Below are 26,509 nucleotides of genomic sequence, written 5' to 3' on the forward strand. Positions count from 1 at the left end.
TCCCTTAAAGGAACACTCCACTATTTTTGAAAATAGGCTTATTTTCCAACTCCCCTAGAGTTAAAGAGTTGAGTTTTACCGTTTTCGAATCCATTCAGCCGATCTCTGGGTCTGGCGTTAGCACTTTTAGCTGCAGCTTAGCATAGATCATTGAATCTGATTAGACCGTTAGCATCTCGCTCAAAAATGACCAAAGAGTTTCGATATTTTTCTTATTTAAAACTTGACTCTTCTGTAGTTACATCGAGTACTAAGACCGACGGAAAATGAAAAGTTAACGAGGCCGATATGGCTAGGAACTATACTCTCATTCTGGCGTAATAATTAAGGAACTTTGCTGCCGTACCATGAGTGCAGAAGGCGCAATGATATTACGCAGTGCATGAAAATAGGCTAACTTCCGTCAGCATAACCAACGTGACCACCTGCTTGCACAGGGAGCGTGCTGGGGACTATTTTTAGGCTCTGCGTAATATCATTGCGCCTGCTGCACCCATAGTACGGCAGCAAAGTTCCTTGATTATTACGCCGGAATGAGAGTATAGTTCCTAGCCATATCGGCCTAGAAAATCGCAACTTTTCATTTTCCATCAGTCCTTTGAGATTCCTCAAAACAAAGGTCCTTTGAGACAGTTGATTCATCAGGATGTGGAGTGGAGCTGGCATGAGACTCATAATGAGGCTTTTGCTAGACTGAAACAAGCTTTGACAAACCCCCCAGTTTTGCAGTATTTTGATACGTCCATACCAGTGGTCCTCTCGGCAGACGCCTCTCAACATGGCCTTGGTGCAGTATGCTTACAGTGAGGACGGCCTGTAGCATTTGCATCACGAGCCCTCACGCCCACTGAATCACGTTACGCTCAAATCGAAAAAGAAATGTTGGCACTCGTGTTTGCAACAAAATGTTGGCACTTGTGTTTGTGACAAAAAAATTCCATGATTTCATCTATGGCCGCCCAGCCACTGTAGAAACTGATCATCAGCCCTTGATAACCATAATCAGGAAGCCACTCCACACGGCCTCACCCCGTTTACAGGGTATGATGATGAAACTGCAGCGTTACCATCTGGATGTTATCTTCAAACGTGGCAAGGAGTTGTTTGTGGCTGATGCCTTGTCCCAAGCCCACCTCTTCACATCTGACCCACAACTCACAGATGACCTACTGGAGGTCATGACTGTCCAAGTACTCTCCTCCCGTCGCATAGATGAACTCAGGGCTGCTGTACAAAAAGATGTCACATGCCAACAGCTTTCTGATATGATTAGGAACGGCTGGCCAGCCACCTCGAAAGAACTTCCGTATTCCTTGCGTTCCTTCTTTTCAATGAGAGATGAGCTGACCATTCAAGATGACTTGCTTCTTCGTGGGGAGAGATTTATTATCCCTCCCGTTTTGCAAACATTTTATGTAGGCCAGCTACATCAGGGCCATCCTGGCATTGCAGCAACAAAGCACAGGGCTAAGGAAACAATGTACTGGCCATCGATGTACATTGATATTGACACTGAAATCTCTCGTTGCGCACCCTGCAATTCACTCAAACCTCATCAGGTGAAAGAACCACTGCAGCTGCATGAAATCCCGGATCTTCCCTGGTCTTTCACGGCTGCTGACCTATTTGATTGGCATGGAAAAACACATTTAGTCCTTGTGGATTCCTTCTCTGGCTGGTCCGAGCTGGACTACCTTTCTGACATGAGAAGCAGCACAGTCAATGCGAAGTTGAAAAGACATTTTTCAGTACATGGTATTCCACACACTCTAACTTAGAGTAACTTAGATAACGCTACTCAATTTGTGTGCAAGGATTTCGCAGATTTTGCACACACATGGGACTTTAAGCATGTTCGCAGCAGCCCTCACTATCCCCAATCCAATGGGCTGGCAGAGCGTGCAGTCAGATCTGCCAAGCACCTTCTGGAAAAATGCTACCGTGACCATACTGACATCCGTGCTGCTCTTCTCCATGTTCGCAATCTTCCCCGGGATGGTTTACCGTCCCCTGCACAATGCCTTTTCTCTAGGCAAACACGGACCTTCCTCCCGGTGACCAAGGCAATGCTTCAGCCTGTTGTCCACACAGACGTGAAAGAAACCATCACAAAACGGAGAATGAGGTGAAAAGACTATTATGACAGAAATGCTCACCAGCTCCCTGCACTCAAGACAGGGCAAACCGTCAGGATGCAGACAGCACATGGTTTTGACAGACTAGCAATAGTGAATTCCCCTGCCGAGCAACCAAATAGCTATGTCGTTACATCACAAGGTGCCAAGTATATCAGGAACAGGCGACATCTCCTCCATGTTTCAGAATCCCCTCCAGCTGACTTTGAAGATGATCTCCCAGTAGTGACTCATGCTGGGGCACTCGCAACACCACCCAATTCTGAGGGGTCCATGCAGCAACCACAGTCCCCTAAAATGGACTGTTACAGTGACACAGATGGCAAATGTTCAGTGGTGACGCGTTCTGGAAGAGTCAGCCGTCCTAACCAATGTTACAAAGACTATGTTATGACCTGATTGAAATGTGCTATAAATCTCTGTTCCTTTATGCATGTTATTCTTGTTAGGTGATATTGTGCAGTCAGGTGTGTTCCCCCTTTTTGCACCTGTTTTTTGTTATTCATATGTTATGTTGTTGGTCTGATTTAATTTTGTCTTTTGCACTGTTACTTTGTTTTCCACTAAAAGAGGGGGGATGTAGAACGCTGCGTGTTTCTAAGCATTTCAGGGGACCTTTAAGTGTTTGCCATTTTGTGTCTTGTGCGTCAGACATTCAGCCAACTGTCTGAGGCTGAGACTTCACTATGTGGCCCTTCATTTACTATTTGAAGCCCAAACAGAACAAAACCCTACACTTTCTCAAAGCACACACACAGTCCCTCTGTTTGCAAAACCATACCCTGGGAAGCGTGTATATGTTCATGCAAACTTTTCGATGCAATCTGTGAAACAAAAACCGAGTTTAAAAGTTCTGCAGGGAAACCGTGCACTTGGCAACCCGGGTATCTGGCTGGTTATTCTGACTATACATGAAAGAACATTTATTGTTTTTATTATAGCTTGGGAGAGCAGGGGTTTCCCTCCTATTGCCTCTAATGACCTCCTTTAGCACACTTTGGGAACTTTGTTTAGTAAGATGATGACATCTTATGAGCTGTTTTGAGAAGCCGCTGGATGTTGGATTCTGTGAAACCACTAATTATACCGCGGTTTGCTCTGCTATATGTTTGCCATTTTGTCACACACAAATACAGTAAAGAAAGAGAAAAACTCAATGATTGTGCCTTTGGCCGCTTTAGACGAAGTTCCCTCTCTTTTCACCAACAAATTTCAGAGGTTTCCAGTCATTCGTTGGGGAAAAGATTTTTGTAAAAATGATCAAATATAGAGATCACTATGCTGGATTTCCAGTTCTATGTCAGGTACCAGTTGTTAAAATGAATAATGAAACAATTAAATGGCTTTTCCTTTCCCGTTAACTTTTCCATGACACTACACTAAAGCAAGGAAATACTCTTTAACTCTTAAATACTTTCTCGTCAAATCCTGTTTGCTTCTTGTCTTGTATGATAAATTCTACTATTGCAGTTACTATTATATTACATGCCAGAACACATTATTAAGCATATTTGTGACCTATGAAATGTTCTGGTATATGCTCATAATTCACTATATTCCTGACTAGTTGTTGTAGTCTTGGCACAGATATGGAGTGACTTGGATCTGGCCTTCAGGAGTTCTTCTGATGGTTGTATAACGCTTGCTGATGGTTTTTACAACACACAAGGCTTTTGGTTTATTTTTAGCCATGTTGCAAAGGAAGATCTTCAGATATCTGCTTCTATTTTTCTGCTCTTAATCTAAACCGTACTCCATCCCAGCCCTCTCCACATCTGCCTTCCACAGTTTTGTCCAAACTTGGTCTTGAGAAGTGTGCTGCCAGCACTCTCTGACTCAGCACAAGAGAGATCTGCTTCTGTATGCATGCCTCTGGATCTCCCAGCGGATCTTTCCGACGTTTCAAAACTAGTGACCCCGCTGAAATGATCATACATTTCCATGTTTGATGCTAGTCTCGCGGAAGGTGCAGTGTGATCATGCAGTTCACTAGCAGTCTTCCTGGTGCTTTAGAAGTCAGGGGGTGCGTTCATGAAATTATCAAAAGAGAAATTCCTAAGAAGGTCTGAAATATTATTTGTTTATCTAGCTAAGCAACCACAGAACTTTCTACAGTTTTAAGACATGGCTATTGACTCACAATTGGATATTTTAGCCTTAAAGGGTTAGTTCACCCAAACGACTTTATTCAACAATCCATCTCGTCCCCGTCACCCTGTAGTGCCATTTTGGAGAATATCAGCTGGACGTAAACAGTGTATGCTGTTCTGTGTCAGCTGCGTCACGCGGATATGCTGTTTTCGTTCAGATCAAATCACAACAACGTAGGAAACAGATCCGGCATGACGCAGCTGACACAGAACAGCATACATTGTTTACGTTCAGCTGATACTCTCCAAAATGGCGCTACAGGCCGACGTGGAGGAGATGAATTGTTGAATAAAGTCGTTATTATTTTTTCTTTTGCGCACAAAAAGTATTCTCATAGCTTCGTAAAATTACGGTTGAACCCCTGATGTCACATGGATTATTTTACAGATCTCCTTGCTACGTCTCTGGACTTGGGAACATTTCAGTTGTATTGGTGTCTATGCAGGGCCAGACAGCTCTCAGATTCCATCAAAAATATCTTAATTTGTGTTCCGAAGATGAACGAAGGTCTTACGGGTTTGAAACGACATGAGGGTGAGTAATTAATGACCGAATTTTCATTTTTGGGTGAACTAACCCTTTAAAATCCTCTGGTCCTCTACAGTCACTTTTGACCGAAAAATGTAACATTTTGACATTTAACATTTGTTTTAGCTTCATCGGAATGAAATTATACTTGGTAACTTTTGTTGCATTAGCTATGTGAATATACAAAAAAATCATGGACATAATTCGGATATGTTAAAGGGTCAAAAAATAAAAAGTAACACTTTCATGGTCAAAAATTACGGATATGGGAAATAAATGGATTTAAAATTTTTTTTTTGCTTCATCAGAATTGGATGAACTTGGTAAAAAATGACCAACATAGGAAATGAATGGGAAATGCGAAAGAATACGAAAAAAATAATGGTAAAAATAGCTCATAAAATTGTATAAATATTGCATAGTAGCATAAAATAAAATCCCCCCAAAATTCTAAATAATAATGAAAAATATTATTGTCAAAAATATATTAGATTGATTTTCCTGAAAAAAATTAAAAAGCTTTGGTCACTTTTGACCATATCAGATGTGGCCCACAAATGAAGAAGCCCAGAGGGATAAGATTGCATTAATTTGAATTATACACTCTAAAAAATGCTCGGTTAAATACAACCCAGTGCTGGGTCAGATATGGAAACCCAGCAATAAAACCCAGCACTTGGGCTGTTTTGACCCAGCGGTTGGGTTAAATGTTTAACCCAACCTTCTGGGTAGTAACCCAACCGCTGGGTCAAAACAACCCAATAGCTGGGTTTGTCCATATTTGACCCAGCATTTTTTAGAGTGCGAGTCAATGCTTTTATTATATTTGTTTAACAGTTTTAAATCATAGATTATATTTGTTTAACAGTTAAATTATTTGTCAAATGTGAGTGTAATAAAAGTGTTAAAAAGTATAAGCTATACATATGGGGTCCTACATCAACACGGTGGGAGAAATGTCATTATTCATTAGCAGAAACCTATAATCTGTAATCCCAGTTCATTTCAGTTTTTGTTACACCCTTAACCGCAAAGTTTTGAGAAGAACCGCCTCAGTATTTAGTACCAACATGCTCCACAATATTTTTAGCATGACCCGACCTGAAACATTCACTGAGTCAAGCTTGGCAAAAGTGATGGAGAGTCCGAGGGTTTGCTGCAATATTAACCACTGCGCATTTTAGACTGAGTCACTTTATTTCACAAGTAGGAACTGCAACAGCCCTCGTTGTGGTTGGAGATGGTGAGGGGTAGAGAAAAAGTAGAAATGGAATGTGAAAAGCAACTGAAGTGCAGAACTAGTTCTGCTTCTGATTATGAAGAGGCCACTGAGCGAGAGCCATGCATCAGAAGTACAGTTTGACCTTGACAGCTGAAAACACAAACCCCTCTCATTTTACATACAAACCTCTCAGCTGGGTGAACTTACTTCAAGAAAACAAGCTCATTTAAACCATGGAAACTTATGTCTGCATGAAGTGCTTTGAAGAAGCAGGCCAACTGCAGTGAAAGATTTTAATGCTGGTCATTAATGCAGAGTGTGTCTTACATATATATATATATTTTTTAACCTGACTATTTGCTGTTTTCCAAATGGTCGATTTTTGGCAATTTTTTTGGAAACCAATGGGGTTCAATTTATACTCTATTACTTCTGTGCGTCGAAACTTTGCATACACATTCATGACTGTAATTGAGAAACAGTCACAAAATTTAAAGAATAAATAAACAGTTAAACCAGTGTGATTATCAGCAGTTTTGAAAATGGAATATGAGTCCTGCAACACAATAATGACTTCAATTTTGGTCTTTTTATCACAATTTTATCATATGGCTTCAGAGAACTCGCACTGCAGCACACAAGCCATACAGACTATTTTTATAATACTTTCATGCTGCTTTTTAGTAGCTTAACTGCATCTGTACACCATGAGCATTATTCATTTGTGTTCCACAGAAGAAAGTCAGAAGGGCTTGGAATGACAAATTATTACATTCAAATGACTATAAGTAACTGTATTCTGTTGAAAGATGATCTGTTAGCATTCAAATTATTTACAGAAGGTCCTTAATACAACAAAGTAGAGTTATGTGTTACACGTTTTTAAAACCCACACATATATATAATTCATAAGAAACTAGAAAGACAAACATTTCTCATTTTTTACAGAATTTACAAAAGCCTCACCACTTAAAGAAAAGCCCCCCCCAAAAAATAGAAGCATATCTACTTTACTATTCTGGTTTCGTTTTACATGAAGTCATCCAAACCATTAAAATAAATCTAGTTTAAATCACATCAGTACGCAAATATGCAAACGCAGTCAGAATTGCTTGGCCAACACATTTGGACCGTGTGGCGCTATTGTACATAACGTGTTTTTTTGCATTACTGTGGCAGTAACGGACATCAGTACTCAAGGAGGTGTGATAGAGTTATCTAGAAACATCTGTGCCACAATCACATGCAACATGCATATAGCATAAATTTGCTTAGAGCCAATCAAATGCAGTTTTCCTAATGCGGTCTCCTTTTCTTTGGTTTACGGCAAAGATAAAGTTGGATTTGGTGATAGAAGCTAGATCATCGGAAAAACCCCCAAAAAACACACGTCTTGGCTTCTTAGCCAAAGAATAAACACACCGTCCCAAACTTTCTGAATAAATGACCACCATTTCCATTTTCCACATGGCTCGAGACATTCTTCGTGGTCTTTTCGAGCACCTCAGTTCACCACAGCTTTCAGAAAAATAAATCGCTGGTGTGCCACTGGAATTTAGGTGAACAGATGTTGTTTTGTCTATTCTGTTATCTTGCGTTTCAAACTTTCCTCTTAAAGCAACACCAAACGAATGTTAGGAAGGCTGTCTAACCTAGGAATAAGTGCTGCTCGATTTCAGTATGAGGTTAACTGCAGGTTAACAAACTACAGAGTCCAGGTTAAAGTTGAGCAGGGACTGAAAAAGAAATTTCAGTTTGTTATTCTCATTTCCACTTCGCCAAGCTGAATCCTCAAGGAAAACCTGTGTGTGTGTGTGTTTGGGTTAACGAGTGTGTGTGTGTGCTTAGACCAGTTCCACTTTGGAGTTAGGATACACGGCCACCACGTCGTAGCCCTCCGGAGGCTGCACACGGGCCTTGGCGTGCGTCTCGCAATACAGATTCTCATCGATGAAGAAGTATCCTCTCTGCTTTAGATTCAGCCCACAGTCATCACACACGAAGCAGTCGGGGTGATAGAGCTTGTCTCTGGCCTTCACGATGGTTCCCCTGTGATAAGACAGTTCTTAAATGTCACTTATTATACTTTAATGCTCTGGGATTTTAAGGACAAATCTTAAAAACATTTTTAAGTGTTTATGCTTTATAAATGTTTCAGTATCCAAGTACATTTTCCTTACAAACTTTTCAAATTTGATTTCAAAATTGTTCTTTTTCAAAAACATCCATACAAAGTAAAAACAAAAGTTATAGAAAACCTACTTATATCTGCTTTAGACACAAGAAATAGCTATAATATGAAAGTAGAGTGCTCATTATTATTTACTGAAACTATTTTTTATTTAATTTAGTTTACTTAGTATAAATAAAGACAACTTTGAACAAGCTTTACTGTGATTTCTTTTTAAAATATGCATCAACAACAAAACTGGTTTCTTTTCATTTTTCTATGAGGAAGTGCTATTTGCTTTTAGACAAACTGAACAAAACTGGTTTAAACCAGAAAACCATGATTTTCAGTTAGACCAATATAAAATGCACTTGAAATAAGTGACACAGTTGTTTAACTTTTTTCAGTGTGTTCACCTACAGAAATGTTTGACTATAATTTAAAAACGATTCCAATACTACAGACTTCGTATGGATAGACTTGTATGAAAAAAAAGGCTTATATGATAATATGGCAGACAGCAACAATTTCTAAAGCAGGATTAGCCAGATAATGTTTGATCAGTAACAGAGTAAACGGTAAATTCCTGGCTAATCTGACACAACCTAAAACAGAAACAGAAAGCTACTGTTCTGGACAAATGTCTGTTATGTGAACCTGACGGCTGATTGAATCCATATCACTAACCCAGCTATCAGGGAAAGTACAAGGTTCTCCCGCACATTATGAACAAATGTTTGTGCGGTAACGTTAATGGAACGTTCGTTCAAAGTTATCTGGTCTTTAATGATGTTCTAAAAACGTCAGCACAAAACCATTATTTATACATTGTTCATGGAACATTTCTGAAATGTGTTTTTTTTTAAATGTTACCCATAATGTACCCAATACCAAATATTCCCATAATGTTGCAAAAAATGAAATGTAATGTTCTCTTAAAGTTCACTTAAACGTTTCTAAAACATTTCCAAAACTGGACGTTTTGCATGTTCAGAGAACATTTTAGAACTTAAAGAAAATGTTTTCAGAACATTTTTTTTTTTTATTAGCTGGGAATCCACTTCCTTTTATTAATCTCAATGAACAGTCCCATATTTGAAAGCTATAATATCTGTCAACAGCATTTACAATGGACACATTGTTTCACTCTTCTGTGGAACTTCCTTATCATATGACCTCACTGTTTACTCAGTTTTAGTGGAAACTGTGGGAAAGTGCCAACAGCGGTAGAGTGACTTACAGTAATATCTGGATCACCTGTGCAGCGGGAGGAACACATGCTGCAGCAGCTCCGGCTTCATTAACAACTACATACTCAATGAACGTGCCACTATTGTTAAAGTCTTTCATTGACAGCAAGTTAAAGCTTGTAGGCTCGTGTTCAAAGATATGGAAACAAACACATGGGCTTCCAAAGTAATTTGCTATGTCTATGCAATACTATCTAATGTCTTACTAAATGTTCATTTGGGGGCTTTTCTCTATGTATTTAAACAAACCGATAAGAAGCATAACGTCACACTTACACAATGCCGTTTGCGCAGCGTGTGCACTGTGGCAGCTTCTGTAAGCCGGGGATGGGCGCCAGAGGAGCCGTAATGGGGCTGCCCAGCTTTGGCACGGGGGATTTGACAGGGGAACGCAAGCCTCTGACCCCATGTCTGTCCACGGGTGAGACCCCTGCAAGGAAAATAAGCTCAAGTCAAGTGCACAGAATATGACATGCTCATATACAGAAAGTAATCAACTATTCAACTAAGACAGGAAGGTTGAAAAAGTGAAAAAGCATGACAGGACCCCTTTAAAGAAGTCGCATTTTTTCGAAAATTTTAAACAAAATTCAAATGATAATTCAAACACTCAAATTCAATTTCGTTTCCTCATACTGGGGCAGCATAAACTTTAATGAAATATGAAATACAGAGTTCTGGCATGAAACTCTAGATGGCGCAGTCCGATAGGTCTAACTCAATCTGACCTAATGACATCATTATCACATGGCACAGCTGATTGGTTCTCTCCTGTATCGGTAGCCAATGAGCTCGCTGCTCAACATTCAAATATATGACTAGTGCTTGCCGTAGCAGTTGCAGCTTGCTTCAGAAACCCTCCACCTTCCCCAGCTCCACCTGTATAGATCTGCTACAAGGTAATTCGTGTATGCTATATGGGGGTTATTTCATGTATGTTATATTTGCAGCAGCAGTATTTCTTACATGCTCATAGCAGCATGTTGTGGATGTATTGGCAGTAGCAAGTCTCGGTACTTGCAGCAGCAGCATAGCAGAGCTTTTCCGCCAAGACCAAATACATTAACATTGTCACGTATGTTACCATGCCAATCCCTCCGAGAGTTGTCATGACAGAACTGTATTTAATATTTCATTTTCATAATTAACTCAGTAAAACAGTCATGATTTAATATAACTAAATGCTCAGCTGATGAAGCACTGATGATACAAGCAACAAAGCAAATACAAATGACATGCTATGGCAGGCATGTCAATCAACACCTATGGGCGGATCTTATGGGCTGTAATTTGACTAAGTAGTCGGGTATTTTGATGGTTGTTTTGAATGGATGTCAGTGGTGGAACCAGCTTAATGAATCAACTCTTAGTCTGCTGACTAATCTTCAACATGTTTGCCATTAAACAATCTGTTTTTGAGTTTACAATGAAAAAAGAAAAAAGCTGTTTTATACTGTACGAGAAGTAATGGACAATTTTGCAACAGGTTGGTTTCACTGTATGACACTTCTCATTTCTTTGGTGCCCGCAAACAGTGGTTGTCTGTCGCACAACTCTGAGAGCAATTCAGTGAAGTCAAGGCTGTAATGCAATTGGCTATCAGGTCACAAGTTGACTGTTATGTTTCTTCAATGACAGAGCAGTGGAGGTTGTGTGATTTGTTAAAAAGCCGGTGGGAAATTTTGATGCAGAAATTTAGACCATGTAGAAATACAGTGTAATTCATATAAAATGAACAGCAAAAATAGTTCGTTATGCTGTTTGATATGATATCTGTTCATATTATTTTAATTCATTATAACACAGTGGTTCATAGTGCAAACATTTACTGCTCTCTGTAATTATTTACCTATAGCAGATAATGATTTGTTAGTTTGACACATTCAAAGAAAATTGCAAAATAAGGTGCATTACTGGACTATCTAAGTTAATTGTTGCTCTTCCTTTCTCCTAAACGTCTCCACTAACTTTGTCTCTCCACTGTGTGTATTAAATTACAGTGCTGGGGTAAAGCATTACAAGTAACATGAGTTACGTAATCAGATTACTTTTTCCAAGTAACTAGTAAAGTAATGCATTACTTTTTAACTTACAAGAACATATCTAAGTTACTTTTTCAGATATGTACTGTCATTACTTTGTTTCCCCATGTATTGACTGACAGCTCTCATGTCCCATGTTGAGAGAAATCAGAAGTGCAGAGCGTTGTGTGCGCTGTGTGAACATGTTACTGTAGTTCTAGACTAAATGTGAACATGCATTTACTCATCTCACTCGCACAAAAACGATTCAGTATTCTTCAAAATGAATAAAAACAGTGAGATGCAAACTCAGAATATGAAACAAACCTGCAGTAATTAAATGTTAACACAAAAATCCTTTATGTATTTAATTCCTTCAGCCTGTGGCTTATTCATTTCACTTTTGGTGTGAAAGGGTTTTTTACATTTGCCAAAAATAGAACTTTTTTATATTAAAAACAAACAAGCAAGCCCAGGCCAGACGAGAAAAAGTCATGCAAATGTAACATAATAATTACTTCCCATGAAAAGAAAGTAAGTATTGCAATATTGTAAGGCAATACTTTTAAAAGTAACTTTCCCCAACACTGTCTCCAAATATGCTGTTCCATTAATTCACATACAAATTCGCTCTTCAGATAACATTCTTGAACAATTCTCTTTTCTGGGTGAACTATTGCTTTAAAAAGTGAGAAATAACTCAAAATGTGCACTCAGCAGCTGTCCCTGGAACAAGAGATGGCTGGAAATGAATGTCCTTCACACTTCAGTCCCAGGTCAGATGCTATTCTCCATGCAGGCGTAGCTGAAAATCGCGGGTGTGTGTTAGCTTCAGGGCACGGCTTGGGCCAAGTATGGAGCACAGCTGCCAAGGCCTCCTCCTATCTTCTCCATTTCAAGCCGAGTCTAAAACCAGGGCCGGCGTAGCATGAGCTCAGTGGAGAAAACCACCCTGCTGCTGGATCAGGAAACATCCGAGAAAAATCTGACGGATAAATGTTACAATGGTGCCCGCCTCCGTCATCTGACTGTTGCTGTGCCAAAGTGAGATCATTAACTCTGTGTTATTCCCAACGACTGCTGGGACAGGTTACAACTCCAAACCCGTCAACGAATACCACTAATTACACACTTAAACACTTGATCTCTGAGCCCTGTGGCTCCACGGGGCTTTAATTCAGTGTGCGAGAGAGTGCAAAGTGTAAGTATAGTGCAGTCTAGGAGCCTCTCTACGGGATCAGGCTTAGATAAAACACATTTCTGGGCTTATATGACATAAAGAACAGGATTTTGTGGGCTTTTTGGCCTGCAAGAGACTACAGAGTGATCTAGCCCCCCAAAAAATCCAGTGCATTTACTGAATACATTTTTAAGTAGCATGACAATTTCAAAATAGTGTAGCATATAACAAGCAAATAGCAAAGCATTGTGATAAAACGCTGCATCACAGTTGTTATTGTTCCCTTTGCACATACTGATGTGAAAAGTTAATGTAGATTCATGTAAATTCGCTGCATAGACTTGCATACATTTCTCTAATTTCATTAATTATTGTGTAAATACAGTATCTGTTTTACCTAATTTACTGCTCTCACCCTAAGTGGAATCTATAGGGGCCATTCACACAGAATGCGTTTTTCCATTCCAATGCGCTACTCTTCCATTATTTTTCTATGTAAACGTGGTAGACTGACGTGTATGACCGCTGCGCTTGCATTTCACATCTTTTCCAACATTTTTAAGACACTCAAGTTAAAAGAATTTCAACTTTTTATATGCAGCGCCACTCATCAATGTCAGTTCCAAAACAATGGACCAATCAGAAGACCCTGGAGGCGGGACAAGCATTGCAAGCTTTTGTTTACAGTAGCAAGTTGGCATGGCAACTGTTTTATTTAATGCCAACATGGCGGAGGAGGCATTCTGTGCTGTGCTTTTTTTAAAAACCATTCCGCATCACGTTTTTAGACAGCAAGAAGCGTTCTGTGTGAACAGCCCCTTAGCGTTTATGTATCAGATAAATAAAACTTGCAAAAATAAAAAATTTTACTAGATTGTTATATATAATATATATTTCTGTTTCTGCAGCGTTGACCACTGTTCAATCTCAATGTTCCAAAATCCTGCTCCACATAAATGTATATTAAACATTAAGGTATACTAAACAGAATAAAGTAGCATGAGACCGCAATCACATTAAAACAGATGGGAGTGGAAAGTTTTGCAGTCGATTTACTGACAATGCTCAAATGAACACAGATGCAGCAAAGGTCATTTCCATAATAACCAATGCAATCTATCAAGAGCAGCACAAACAAGCAGAGCCAATGACAATCAGGTGCAGGTAATCTGCTAACAACACAGGCACAAAATGGGTAAAGACAAAGCTTTTTGAGGTGTTAAATAATGGTGCAAAAACTGACTACTGTAAATCAAGATTGCATGCATTTAAATCCTCTCCTTCCATAAATGTTGTGTCTCAAAGGGAAACTCCTACAAATGCATATTTACAAGGTCAGCTGCAAAAAACTTCAGTCCATGCTTTTTTGCTAATGTCTTTAGTAAAATCCTGACAGCAGATTTTAACCCCAAAAACGGTCTTGCGCTGGTGCAAACTGCTAGTAAAACTGTGTGCCACATTGGACAACATTTTCACTCTCGATATGGATGAACAAATTGCAAAGACTATTTACAATTAAAAGCAGATATACAGTGCTTAACATTGCAAGCGTGCAGGCAACTCACCATTCAGTCAATCTGAGATTTCACTCATGAACGGCCCATACTTTAGAGTGATGTTTGGACTTTTGAATTAAAAGGTTTCAGTTTACTATGATCAGTCCAAAAAAATTTAAATCCAAATAAGCTGCAAAAACTTGGATCCAAAATCCTTGTAATTCTAATATCAGAAACCCAAATTATTCAAAGGAATTAAATAATGATAATTAAATAATGAATAAATAATTCTGTCACTATTTACCCTCATGTTATTCTAAACCTGCATGACATTCTTTCTAGCAGAATGTTTATTAATGTTTGAATATTTGGAAGTGCAAATATTAAATTTATTTCACATGAGTAGAAAAATGCAAGTTATTTAGACTTAAAGGTACAACTGATAAAACTACAGAAAAACATATGATATATCCATTTTTTAAATCGCGTACTCAGAAAAAAGACTATATAGGACATGACCAGTAAATAACAATTTCAACATACATTTTGAGAGAGAAATAAATCAAAGTAAAACTGACCCCCATCCTCAGCTTCCAGGATTCCCTGCAGGTATTTGAAGGAGCCAGATTGTTTGGGAGCTGACACAGGTTCCTCATGGTCCTGAAGCATCCTGTAGACGTCTGACTGCGTGTCGAAACCATTGGGGTTGCCTGATGAATTCACTGGCAGTTCAGGGCTGAAACTGAGAGGAAAACACATCCAGATCTCTTTCTCTTCCAGAAACATCTGCTATTGCCATATGTTTTCAAACACTTTCTCAGTGCATCAAGCTATTTATAAAAGCTGAAGGAATGGAAGCCAATGTAATTAGTTTAAAAATTCTCAACACATTAGTTACAAATCAAACGTGTAAACACAGTAAAGCTGCATACTGTACTAAACTTGCAATTGTTAAAGTTGTAAATCATATTTATTATTTTTTATCACAATATCACAATTATGTGAAAATAGAAGTGACTTACAAATAGTTTTACTACTTTTGGGGTTCGAGGAGTTATTTCTGGCATGAGGAAATATTTCTGGTATCACTTTCCACCTGTTAGGACTTTTGAAATATTCCTTTAAGAGTAATTTCCCTGATGTTACTCCCAGAAATGACATGCTTCATAATTAGAAAATAACAGCACAATCAATTATCAATTAATCTATAATCAACAGATCTGATGAATTTTAGTTTGTCTTAATGAACTGATACAATTGCAGAAATCAATAAATAACAATAGCTAAAAGTTACAATTAACGCAACAATTAACTTGAACAAGAATTACCCTAATAATAAAGAATGAGTATGCATTAAGACCTTTGAAGGTACTGAGGTTTTTTTCCAAGTACACAGCAGGATTTTCCTGTTGGAAGTTTCCATGAGAGTGATCAGTGTTATGACAACTTCTACCTTAAGTACAGGAGGAATTCATAAACAGTGGATTTATCATCTTCAGAGTAAACAGTGGGATTTGCAAGTAATCAAATGCTTCTCTATCACCCTTAACTAACATAGTGCTTCAGAAAACTCAAGGGTGTTTTGCAAATATCAGTGCAGCAGATGTTCCCTGAAGACTCTTCACTCACTATCCAGTTCTAACATGAACTCATTTTTTCATAACAATGGCATGAAGAGCTGTAATATCTTTCAGTCTGAAGTGTTTATTGTTGTGTAGTGCTCTGAGTGAAGACAGGACCTGTGCTGTAGATTTCCAACATGGGAAAGATGCTCAAAATTGCTTCCTTGATAAATCACAGCCTTGTGAGGATCATAAATATCAGTTTCTGGCCATTGCAAGAGCAGTGTGGTTTGTGCTGGCTAGAAGTTAGCAGTGTACAGAACTGACCTAATTTACCTAGCGTGCTTTGTCTAATTGTTATTCCAAAGAAAAATGCTTTATTCCTGTGCATGTGTGAAAAGCTGTGAAATGGCTCACCTGTGAGTGGAGCCCAGGCTGAGGCCTGCCATCTGCTTCGGTAGGGCACCATTTCCGTTATTGTGTGAATACAGGCCTGCTGGATTGTTGTACATAGGTCTGGAGTTGCCGTTATTGTAGGGCACAGTGGCTGTGATGGGACTCTTGGGGGATGGACTCTTGGGAGTGGGGCTATAGCCGCTGCTGATTGGTCGAAAGGTCTGTGAAAAAAAAAGTGATTTGAATTCCAAAAATGTCAAAATACCAAAGCAAATGATCCACTGTTTTACTAAAAGCAAATCCTGTCTGAATTGTAGGGATGTAATGATGCACCCTGAGCCGGTTGAAAATCGATGAAAATGTGACGATTCAAGTCGGTTGAGATGTTAAACGAATCGCGATACCGTTGGGTGTGGGTTTATATGAATGTATCTCTGAGGAGAACTAACTGTCTTCAGTAGAGTTTCGATGGTATTTTCTTTCATCTTGTCTCTGTATAATGCATATTAAAGTAGTTCTTATAAGCGCAGCGCTGCTTTGTTTACAGCGGTAACCAAAGAAACGCTGTATCTCTGCTGTTCCATAAGCGCCACCTGCTGGCAGAGAGTGAATCTGCATCTCATTCAGCCTGTGTGCTTTTATGTAGCATAATTTCACAAAGCTAAAGTTGGACCATTCTGTTTTTGCTTTAAATGCTTTTTCTATACTAGGTCCATTTTCTGATGTAAAATGTGGACATGCTGATATTTCTTAAATAAATAAATAAATCAATCCAAGCTTGGAAAGAGCATAGGCAAAGCCTATGTTTATATGAAAACATTTATTTTATTTGTACTATTCATTTATATATTTATTTGATTTAGGATTTGTTTTAAAATGTGTGTTATTTGACATAAAATATATTTAAATTTCACAAAGAAATGTGCAGCATTTTGACAGCATTTTCATTTATAATTTGTCTTAAATTTTGATTTTGTTAAAAAAATCATGATAAAATCGTATCGTGAAACCAGTATTGTGAATCGTATCTCATTGTGAGTTGAGTGAATCGTTACATTCCTACCGAATTGTGTACGAGTCCAGCACGATCCATGACTGGAACAGTAAAACAGCCTTTGACAAGTTTACACATCTGACATGCACCCAATAAACAGCTTACTTACAAATATGTAAATATTGACAGTTGCACACAAATTCCCATCATACACATTCCCCTCTGGTCAACTCAACGCTTAAATACAATCTATTCTATAGCATACATTTTATGACATCAGCAATCATTTAAGGAAACATATTTGAGTTACTGTTTGCAGACGGAGTAGAGATGCCTTTTTTTTTTTTTTTTGGTAAACAGTTTGTCTGAAGTAGCTTATTTGAAGACTAATTCTGAGAAAAGAAGAAACTTTTTCTCAGTATGAATGTCTGCCAAATTCAAAACTCTGCATGCCAGAAATACCAGGCCCGTTAATCTACGTCAAGTTCAAACAATCATTAATCAATTCTGGTGAAAATTCTGAAGGAATGGTAGCAAATTTGTCTACATTTTGCAACTGTGCTGTTCAATTTTTTATCCCATATCCAAATGTAATATGTACATATATTAAATTTCCATATATGAACTACATTGTCATATGAAGTAAACACATATGAAATCTATTAGAAATGGAAAGAAATAACATATATCTCTAACCTATATAAATATGCATTTTTAAGATATCTGTAATAGATTTTAAGACATGCACATGTACATCCATCCTAAAACCTGTAAGTACATGTAAAGCAGTACAGAAAGATGGATTTAAAATATTACAAAAACATATAAACATACAGATTTTTGTATACATTTATATTTATTAATTTAGCAGATGCTTTTATCCATTGCATACATAAAATATTGTTAACATACATGGTTGCTGCTTATACCATATAAAAAAATCATCATATAAATATTAATAGCATATGTATTAGTGTAAATGTTTTAACTGAGATTTTATTCCTTTTTTTATGTGTTTTATGTATTGTAATATATGTTTGTATGTATGTTTCTCAGGAGATATTAATCCTCCTGTCAGGCTGTTATTGAAAATAAGAACTTGTTTTTAATTAACTTGCCTGGTTAAATAAAAGTAAAAAAAAAAGTACATAGAAAACAGTTGTTTTAAATTGTAACAATATTATGCAACAATATTGTAACAATATTTCACAGTAGTACTGTTTTACTGTATCTTTGGTCAAATAAATGCAGCCAAAAAGACTTCTTTCATAAAATTAAAAAAACCTTAATTATTTCAAACATTTGACTGGTAGTGTACCTTTTTTTAAAATGAGATATATGTAGCCTGTTGTTCTAGTGATTGGTGCAACTCAATCACTGGACCATCATCATTAACAAACAGATGATTCTAAAACAAGAGCTGAATCAAGAAAACGAATCAGGAATCAACTCTTTAGAGTCAATTCCAAAATGCATGGCTTAGCCTATACTGTGTTTTACCAAAAAATAACATTATCTGGGTTTGGAACGACATGAAGGTGAATAAATAAATACAGAACTCTCATTTTTGGGTGAATGAACGTTCACGAGAGTCAAACTGTGGCATCTAAGCAGGGCTCTGTCTTTCAGCTCCACAGCAGCGAACCACATTTTCATCTCTTTCAGGAAGAGGTTCTGTTTTCTGTTGACAATGAAAAGATCTCACATCCCTCTGTATTATGGTAAAAAATGTTCCAAGAGCAACAAGTCAGTGTGAAAATTGCATTTCTCATTTTGAGTGGACAGAAGCTCATTTAAAACAATGTACGAGACTATTTCGATGCGTCTGAATGCTTTAATAGGTTCATATGCATTTGATCATGTTATCTGTTCCCTTGAGGGCCACTTATAATGTGAAAAACAGAATTCTTCGCCACTGTATCTTTGTAAATAGCCTCACTGAATATGAATAGGACAGAGTACATGAAGTGCAGTTTTAGCTCCAACATCCCAATCCAGCTTCTGTGCAAAAATGCATGGCAGGTTCACAAAATAATGCACTCAGAAATGTGGCGCTCAAACATAAAGATCAGACTGAAATGATCAGGGATAAAAATAAGCTTGCTAATGCTAATGTATTCATTAAGTTAACGTCAGAAATATCCAGAAGTTCAGAATGAGTTGTTTTGCATGTTTATCTTAATAAATGTTAGTTAGTTTCATTAATGTCCACAAAGTGGAAATTTGTCTTGCTCTTATTGAGGAGGATGTCGTCATAGTAAATCAAGCTCTTTTATCGCAGAAGACCATTAAAAACTGGGTTCGGAATACATAGAGAAACATATTTGTGATACAGATATGAGTAACATGAGGATGAGGTAAGATCCTGACACTTGTGGAACGCCAGAAATCCTCAAATCAAATTCTACTCAACTAGAAATATGATAAGGCTGCATCCAACCCATTTTATCATGGAACTCTCTCTCTCTCTCTCTCTCTATATATATATATATATTAAACCTATTTTTGAAATTGAAAATATATTTAGTTTCAACCATCATATACCAAAATATATTTCAAAATGTATTTCAGGGGCAAGAAAATACAGTTCCAATCTTACAATAGCTAAATGCTAAATGCAAATGTGTGATGGAATAGCCTACTGGATTATGTGTTATATGTTCGCACATGTTACAGACAACAAAATAAAGATTTTCTTCAAATGTGACATATGTGAATGGACTAAAATATATAGATGGCAAAATATATATTTTAAATGCTTTTAGAAATATACATTTATATTTATAGACTAAAACACAAAAATGGTCATAAAATATATTGGTAGAACATATATACAGTACGTAAATGTATTTTGAAATATCCTTTAACAAATATGGAAATACTTCTAAATATATTTTGGTAATTATTTAGAGAACAAACTATATTTTTAAATGATTTTAAAAATATATTTATATTTTTAAATTATAAAACAAAAATATATTGGTACAAAGTATATTTTAGCATCATTATAAAATCTTGGAAAAGCATGAAGGCAAAACCTCACAAAAATCAAACTTCACAAAGCAGATCAGATGCCACAAATTTACAGACTGTGGTCTTGAAACGGGCAAGATTGGTTAGACCTTAACAGCAGATCATTTATCATCATATTTAAACATTTGTTATTTTATAATTATAAACACTGTTTGCTTTACAGTATTTGGACAATGATTCTGCCACACGCTGATTAACACTGAAGTGAACAGAAACATTATGGTTATCTAAAGCATATAAAAATGTTAAAGGGGTCATATGATGCTTTTTTAAAGATCATTATTTTGTGTATTTGGTGTAACAGAATATGTTGACATGCTTTAAAGTTCAAAAAACACATTATTTTTCAAATACTGTACATTATTGTAGGTCCTCTATGTCCCACCTCTCTCAAACGCTTCGTTTTCTACAAAGACCCTCCTTCCGACAAGCGCAGTCTGCTCTGATTGGCCAGCTGACCCAGTGCATTGTGATTGGCCGAACACCGCAAGCACTCGTCGGAAATGTAATGCCCCTTACCATAATCGCAGCTTCATCTTTCAAAATAAATGTAAAGACAGCACAAAGAAACTAATGTCATTAGTTTTACCATCAGTTCAAGCCCGAAAGGGGAACAGAGTCGCGTGACAGACACTGTGATGAAGCTGGTATGTGTTTGCAGTACACAAGCCACGGTTACGACAGCTGACTCTACTGTGATGTCACCCTGTCTCTCTCTCTCTCTGTCTCACACACACACGCGCGCACACACACACACACACACGATGCGCAAAACTCCGCATTTGAACAGTCAATAGCAAATACTTAAACTAGTAACAAAACAATCTTATCTATGCACAATCAGCTTGTAACACTCCAAAGAGAAAGGAAAACTTGAAATCGCATCATATGACCCCTTTAATATTTGAAAACAGTTACAATTCAGACCAATGCAGATTTTACTGGGAAGGAAACGCAGAGACTGAAAACCTCTGGGAACATAAATTGAACTAGACCAACACACAGACTGCTATAGATAATGTTTACAGCCCTGTTGAGGACGCAGCATCCAGAGGCATTTCTATAGAGAAAAGTTTGGCAGAAATCATCTTGTTGCTAAAACCTAGCCGTTAAGGACCTCTGTGTTGATGCACGCTCCTTTACTTCACATGTCTGCCACAAAAGGGTGTAACTGCAATAAAAATGGCAGATTTACTAGTCTACACATCTGGTGTATAGCTTATAAAAGTACCAGTTTTCTAGTCTAACACTGAAAGCCATTCATTTGTACCTCTGTACCTTTTTAACCGTATATTGTCACTATATAAGCTTACATTTTTGTTATTTAATAAATCTGGATAAGGCTTTTGTCTCATTAAATTGATTTATTTAACCTATTCTGCAGTACATTGAATTTAGAGGAGCACTGAAATAGCAGCCGTCGAAACAAACTCTGCTTTTACAGGCCACGTTTATCACGACTTCAGAGGAAATATTACATGACAACCTTTTCAGACAACTAGTTTAAAAACAGTGTGGTTCATCAGATCTAACCAACCTCACCTGTGTTATCGGCCCATAAAAGGTTTACAAATTAAAAATGTAAAGAAATATGTATTATTAAAGAAATAAGAATTTATATATATATATATATTTGTATTTTTTATTAATGCAATTTACTTATACTTTAATGCAATTTAAATGACTGCAAAGCAATACAATGCAAACAAAAAAAAAAACACAATAAGGTCCCATTAGTTAACATTAGTTAATCCATTAGAGCCTTACATATTTATAACTCTTGTTGATTTTTATAAATAAAAATGAACGTACAACTTTTGATTTTAATAATGTATTAAGAAATGTTGAAATAAACATGAACTGAGATTAATACATGCTTTAGAAGTATTTGTATTTTTCATTGTTAGTTTGTGTTAACTAATGCAGTTAACGCTTAACAAATGAAACCTTGTTGTAAAGGGTTAATAACCATCAGTAGTATTTGTGGTACTGCATTTAATTTATTAATGCAACTATACCACATATCTAGAGAAAATACTGAACTCAAAAATGAGGTACCGTGTCCTAACAAGCGGCGAAATATATGCATTATAACAAAAAAGCCAAATTTAAATGCTTGTTTTTCTTTTTGAAAGAAATATGACCTGGACATATTTTTGTGAGATTCAAACGGACAGCAATGACTTTCCTAAAGTAAACTTTGCAGGGTAAAGATAGTTTCCTCATAATCGTCAGTGACGGCCCAGCAGAAACACAGAAAGACCAGGGAATTATTTATGAGGAGTTTTTGTGTCTGCTCATAAATCCTGACCATCATCAGGTTTCACTGACCTGTTTTACAATGCTATCCCAGCATGCCCTTTGGTTCTGGGTGACTGCCCACAGAGCCAGAACATTCAGAATCATCTAAAGCGCCCTGCTACTGCCTCGAACTGCTAGCAATGAACTGAATAAACCTAAACGAACCCCAAGCCTACTTTTATTAATTAAGGCTTGCTGTGGGGAAATGACCCCTGATTTATGGAGGCTGATATCGACCTGAGCACTGCAAGGGAGATATAGAAGGTGAAGGGAGGACCTGATGGAAACCATATGGCTTCAGTTGACAGACTAAAAAAACACTCCCAGCATTACAAAACCTCACCACCTCACCAACAGAGCAAACAACTAAAGATACATTCAAAATTTTTAATTTAAGATAAAAAAAATAGGTTACAGTACACAAAATGCACCAAACATAGCAAGATATTTGAAATATATGTAGTTTATACACACACACACACACACACACACACACACACACACAGTTTTTCTTGTGAATATATTTTAAAATGTAATTTATTTCTGTGATCAAAGCTGAATTTTCATCATCATTACTCCAGTCTTCAGTGTCACATGATCCTTCAGAAATCATTCTGCTGATTTGCAGCTCAAGAAACATTTCTGAATATTATCAGTGATTAATGTTGAAAATAGCTGAGCTGGTTCATATTCATAATTTTAATATTAATATTATAAATATCAATTACCGGTATTATAAATTATAATTGGTGGTCAATTATGGTTCTTATTATTATCAATGATGAAAACAGATGTTGCTGCTTAATATTTTTGTGGAAACTGCGATACATTACCAATTAAAGATTTAGGATAAGTACGTTTAAAAAAGAAGAAATGAATACTTTTATTCAAGGATCAGTAAATTAATCAACATTTACAGTAAAGTCATTTATAATGTTACAAAAAGATTTGTTTCAAATAAATGCTGTTCATTTGAAATTTATATTCCTAAAAAATCCTTTCAAAAGTATCAAAAACTGTTTCCATCACTGATAATAAAAACCATTATTAATAAGTGTGCACCAAATTAATATACAGTATTAGAATGATCAAACTGTAATAATATTTCACAACATTTTTGTTTTTACTGTATTTTTGATCAAATAAATGCATCCTTGATGATCATAAGGGACTTTATTTAAACATTAAAAATCGAATTAATTCCAAACTGACTCTAAGTGTAACTTGAGTGATCGATAAATATTTGTGACCCTAGACCACAAAACCAGTCATAATAGTATAATATTCATTTTGAATGAATAAATAAGCTTTCCATTGATGTACGGTTTGTTAGGATAAGACAATATTTAGCTGAGATACAACTATTTGAAAATCTGGAATCTGAGGGTGCAAAAAAATCTAAATATTGAGAAACTCGCCTTTAAAGTTGTCCAAATGAAGTTCTTAGCAATGCATATTGCGTATCAAAAAATTAAGTTTTAATATATTTATGGTAGGAAATGTACAAAATATCTTCATGGAACATGATCTTTACTTAATATCCGAATGATTTTTGGCATAAAAGAAAAATCCATAATTTTGAACCATACAATGTATTGTTGGCTATTGCTACAAATATACCTGTTCTACTTATGACTGCTTTTGTGCTCCAGGGTCACATTTGATATTGGTTTGATAATGATTACTCACATGACTGGAAAAGTACAAATAAAAAAGGTAAGCACCAAGAATTAAACCCAATTCTGATTTAAAATAATAATAATGTTAACATGTATTTAATAATAATAAAAAAAGGGCTATAAAAGAGGGCCTTAAAAGCCCGGCGAATCACGGGCAATGGGCAATTTTGGTCCATTCATAAAAGAAATTGCATCTCATATTACAACTCTCAGGTAACAAGAATTCAGAGCAATGAAACAATACCTCAGTTATGCTCTGACCTACACAGTGTGGGTTAAAATACAGCCTAGGTCTGCACAATTAATCGAATTTCTAATCGCGATTACAATTATGGATGCCACAATTACGTAATCTTTCAAAGCGGCAATTAATCGTTCAAAGCCCACTTATGTTATTCTGCACGCTTAAGAGATGTTTTTTTCTTTCTACATGTTATCTTAAGGGTTTTCCCATTGTTTTAGTTTTAGTATAACATTATAATACCATTCATATTTTTACTTTTTTATAATTTAAAGAAAAAACCAATCCGATGTATAGTTGAGGCTTAATACTATAGAAAAGCACTGAAGGTTTTTCAGTTAGAGTGTTTTCAGCTTGTTTATTTTCATATAAAAATACGGCATGCAGTTGCATCAAACAATGGTATAAACATCATTCAATGTAAATTGTGATAATCATAATTAATAATCGCAATTACAATTTCAAGGGAATAATCGACAATTATGATTTTGGTCATAATCATGCAGCCCTAATACAGCCTCTGAAAAATGATTTGGCTCTACCACATGCTTGGCTGTGTCTACTTCCATTGGAAATTACGTGACTTGTTCTATCACTATTCTTCTAGACTTTCAACATTCATACTTTCCAGTGGCCATGGCAAAAGCCACAATGACTTACATCTCAGCATGAGGCACACATCTGCTCTGGAAATCACTGAAACACACTTTATAGACGTTATGACATACAGCCGCCAAATGTGACTGTGATTTTACTGCAGATTTGTGCAGTGCCCAACCGATTCCTATGTCAGGGCCAAAAACCATTTCAGGCCATCTGTCTCGTTTACCACAAAATATCTGACATACGCTATTTTTCATGACATGACTGAATAGAAAGAAAGCTTTAGCATCATGTTGAGAATGTATTTTAGGTTGGATGAATCGGAGGAAAAATACTATGGAAGTCAATGGCTATCAACAAAAAAGTATGCCAAAATGTAAATATCATGCCTTTACTGTCTATGTAATACCTTTTATAATGTGACCCCCTTTAAAAATGAATTGTTAAAATAATAGTCTGAACTTTCTGTTCTCATATTTAATAAGTGAGCGACATTATAACACTTTGGTTCAGTCTTTATTAGAGACAGAAGAGACCGAATTGTATGAAAGCCTGTTTTTTGCCACTGAATAAAAAATAAAAAAAGGTAACTGCAAGTGTTTATCTCACAATTCAGACTTTTTTTCTGAAACAAGCTTCCATGCAAAACAGATCAGAAGGCAAAACATTCATATATTTGACATCAACTGGCCCTCAGATTCTGAAGGCGCTTTTGTAATGTTTTTTTTTTTAGATTTAAAGACTCAATTCAGCATTGTGAAGTTGTTTATATTTCTACGAATTGTCAAGACAGTCAAAGAAACAGTCATCAGTTGGTCACAACATGCTCACATGTGAAGCTAAACGAATTCTGCCATTCACTGCAGAGAAGCATCTGCTAAATGCCTTGAATTAAAATGGAATTGAAGCTGTGAGGGTTTGAAAGCATCCAATACATTAGATTTATGGCAGCAGCCTTTATACCTGTGACTCAGACTCCAGTGTTCCGGTGAATGGACTTGTCTTGTTTTCTTCTATTCCAGTTGGAGACCAAACCTTTCCAGATCTAAAAGACAAAAGTAGTGAGGTGAGTGAAGCCATATACAGTAGCTGCATACATGAGTGAAAACAGTCTGCCTGTTTATCTATAACTGATAACATTCCTGACTGACATCAATGATCAATGTGCTTGCTTGTCATGAAAATCTCAAACAGCATCATGGTAAAACTAAAGGGATACTGAGCATCTTTAGACCAAATGGACGAACAAAGAAGGCGGTTTTCCTCCTCTTACACCTACATGCACACAGCCATACACAGATCTGAGCAACAAAGAAACCTCTGTGGTCCCTCTCTCCCTCCCATAATGGAAACTTTATCACTGGAGCATGAATGCACCCCCTTCTGAGTTGGCTTGGATGTGGCAGGGTGAGGCAATGGCTTAGAAATGAATGTCAAAGGGACTTAGGGTCATCTGGATGTGACTGATTAAAGGATGTTTTGCATATGAAACCCACTCGAATAAAGACGCTTTCAAATGGTCGTAGTTGGAACACTTTATGTTGTAT

At 36.8% G+C, this 26,509-nt stretch overlaps 1 protein-coding gene across 1 annotated transcript in view; it reads right to left on the reverse strand.

The window, feature by feature from the left end:
- Positions 1-5,979: 5,979 nt before the first annotated feature.
- LOC107661708 (PDZ and LIM domain protein 4-like) overlaps positions 5,980-26,509 on the reverse strand; it is a 37,365-nt gene continuing 16,835 nt past the window's right edge. The window contains exons 3-7 of the mRNA XM_016451450.1: positions 25,926-26,007; positions 16,133-16,332; positions 14,732-14,895; positions 9,733-9,886; positions 5,980-8,085 (exon numbers count right to left, since the gene is read on the reverse strand). Of these exons, the coding sequence (XP_016306936.1) occupies positions 7,881-8,085; positions 9,733-9,886; positions 14,732-14,895; positions 16,133-16,332; positions 25,926-26,007 (805 nt within the window). The 3' untranslated portion in view covers positions 5,980-7,880. The remainder of the gene's footprint in view (positions 8,086-9,732; positions 9,887-14,731; positions 14,896-16,132; positions 16,333-25,925; positions 26,008-26,509) is intronic.

The sequence above is a fragment of the Sinocyclocheilus anshuiensis genome, unplaced genomic scaffold, assembly GCF_001515605.1.
Source record: "Sinocyclocheilus anshuiensis isolate Anshui unplaced genomic scaffold, SAMN03320099.WGS_v1.1 scaffold207, whole genome shotgun sequence".
In the NCBI taxonomy this organism is placed as follows: domain Eukaryota; kingdom Metazoa; phylum Chordata; class Actinopteri; order Cypriniformes; family Cyprinidae; genus Sinocyclocheilus; species Sinocyclocheilus anshuiensis.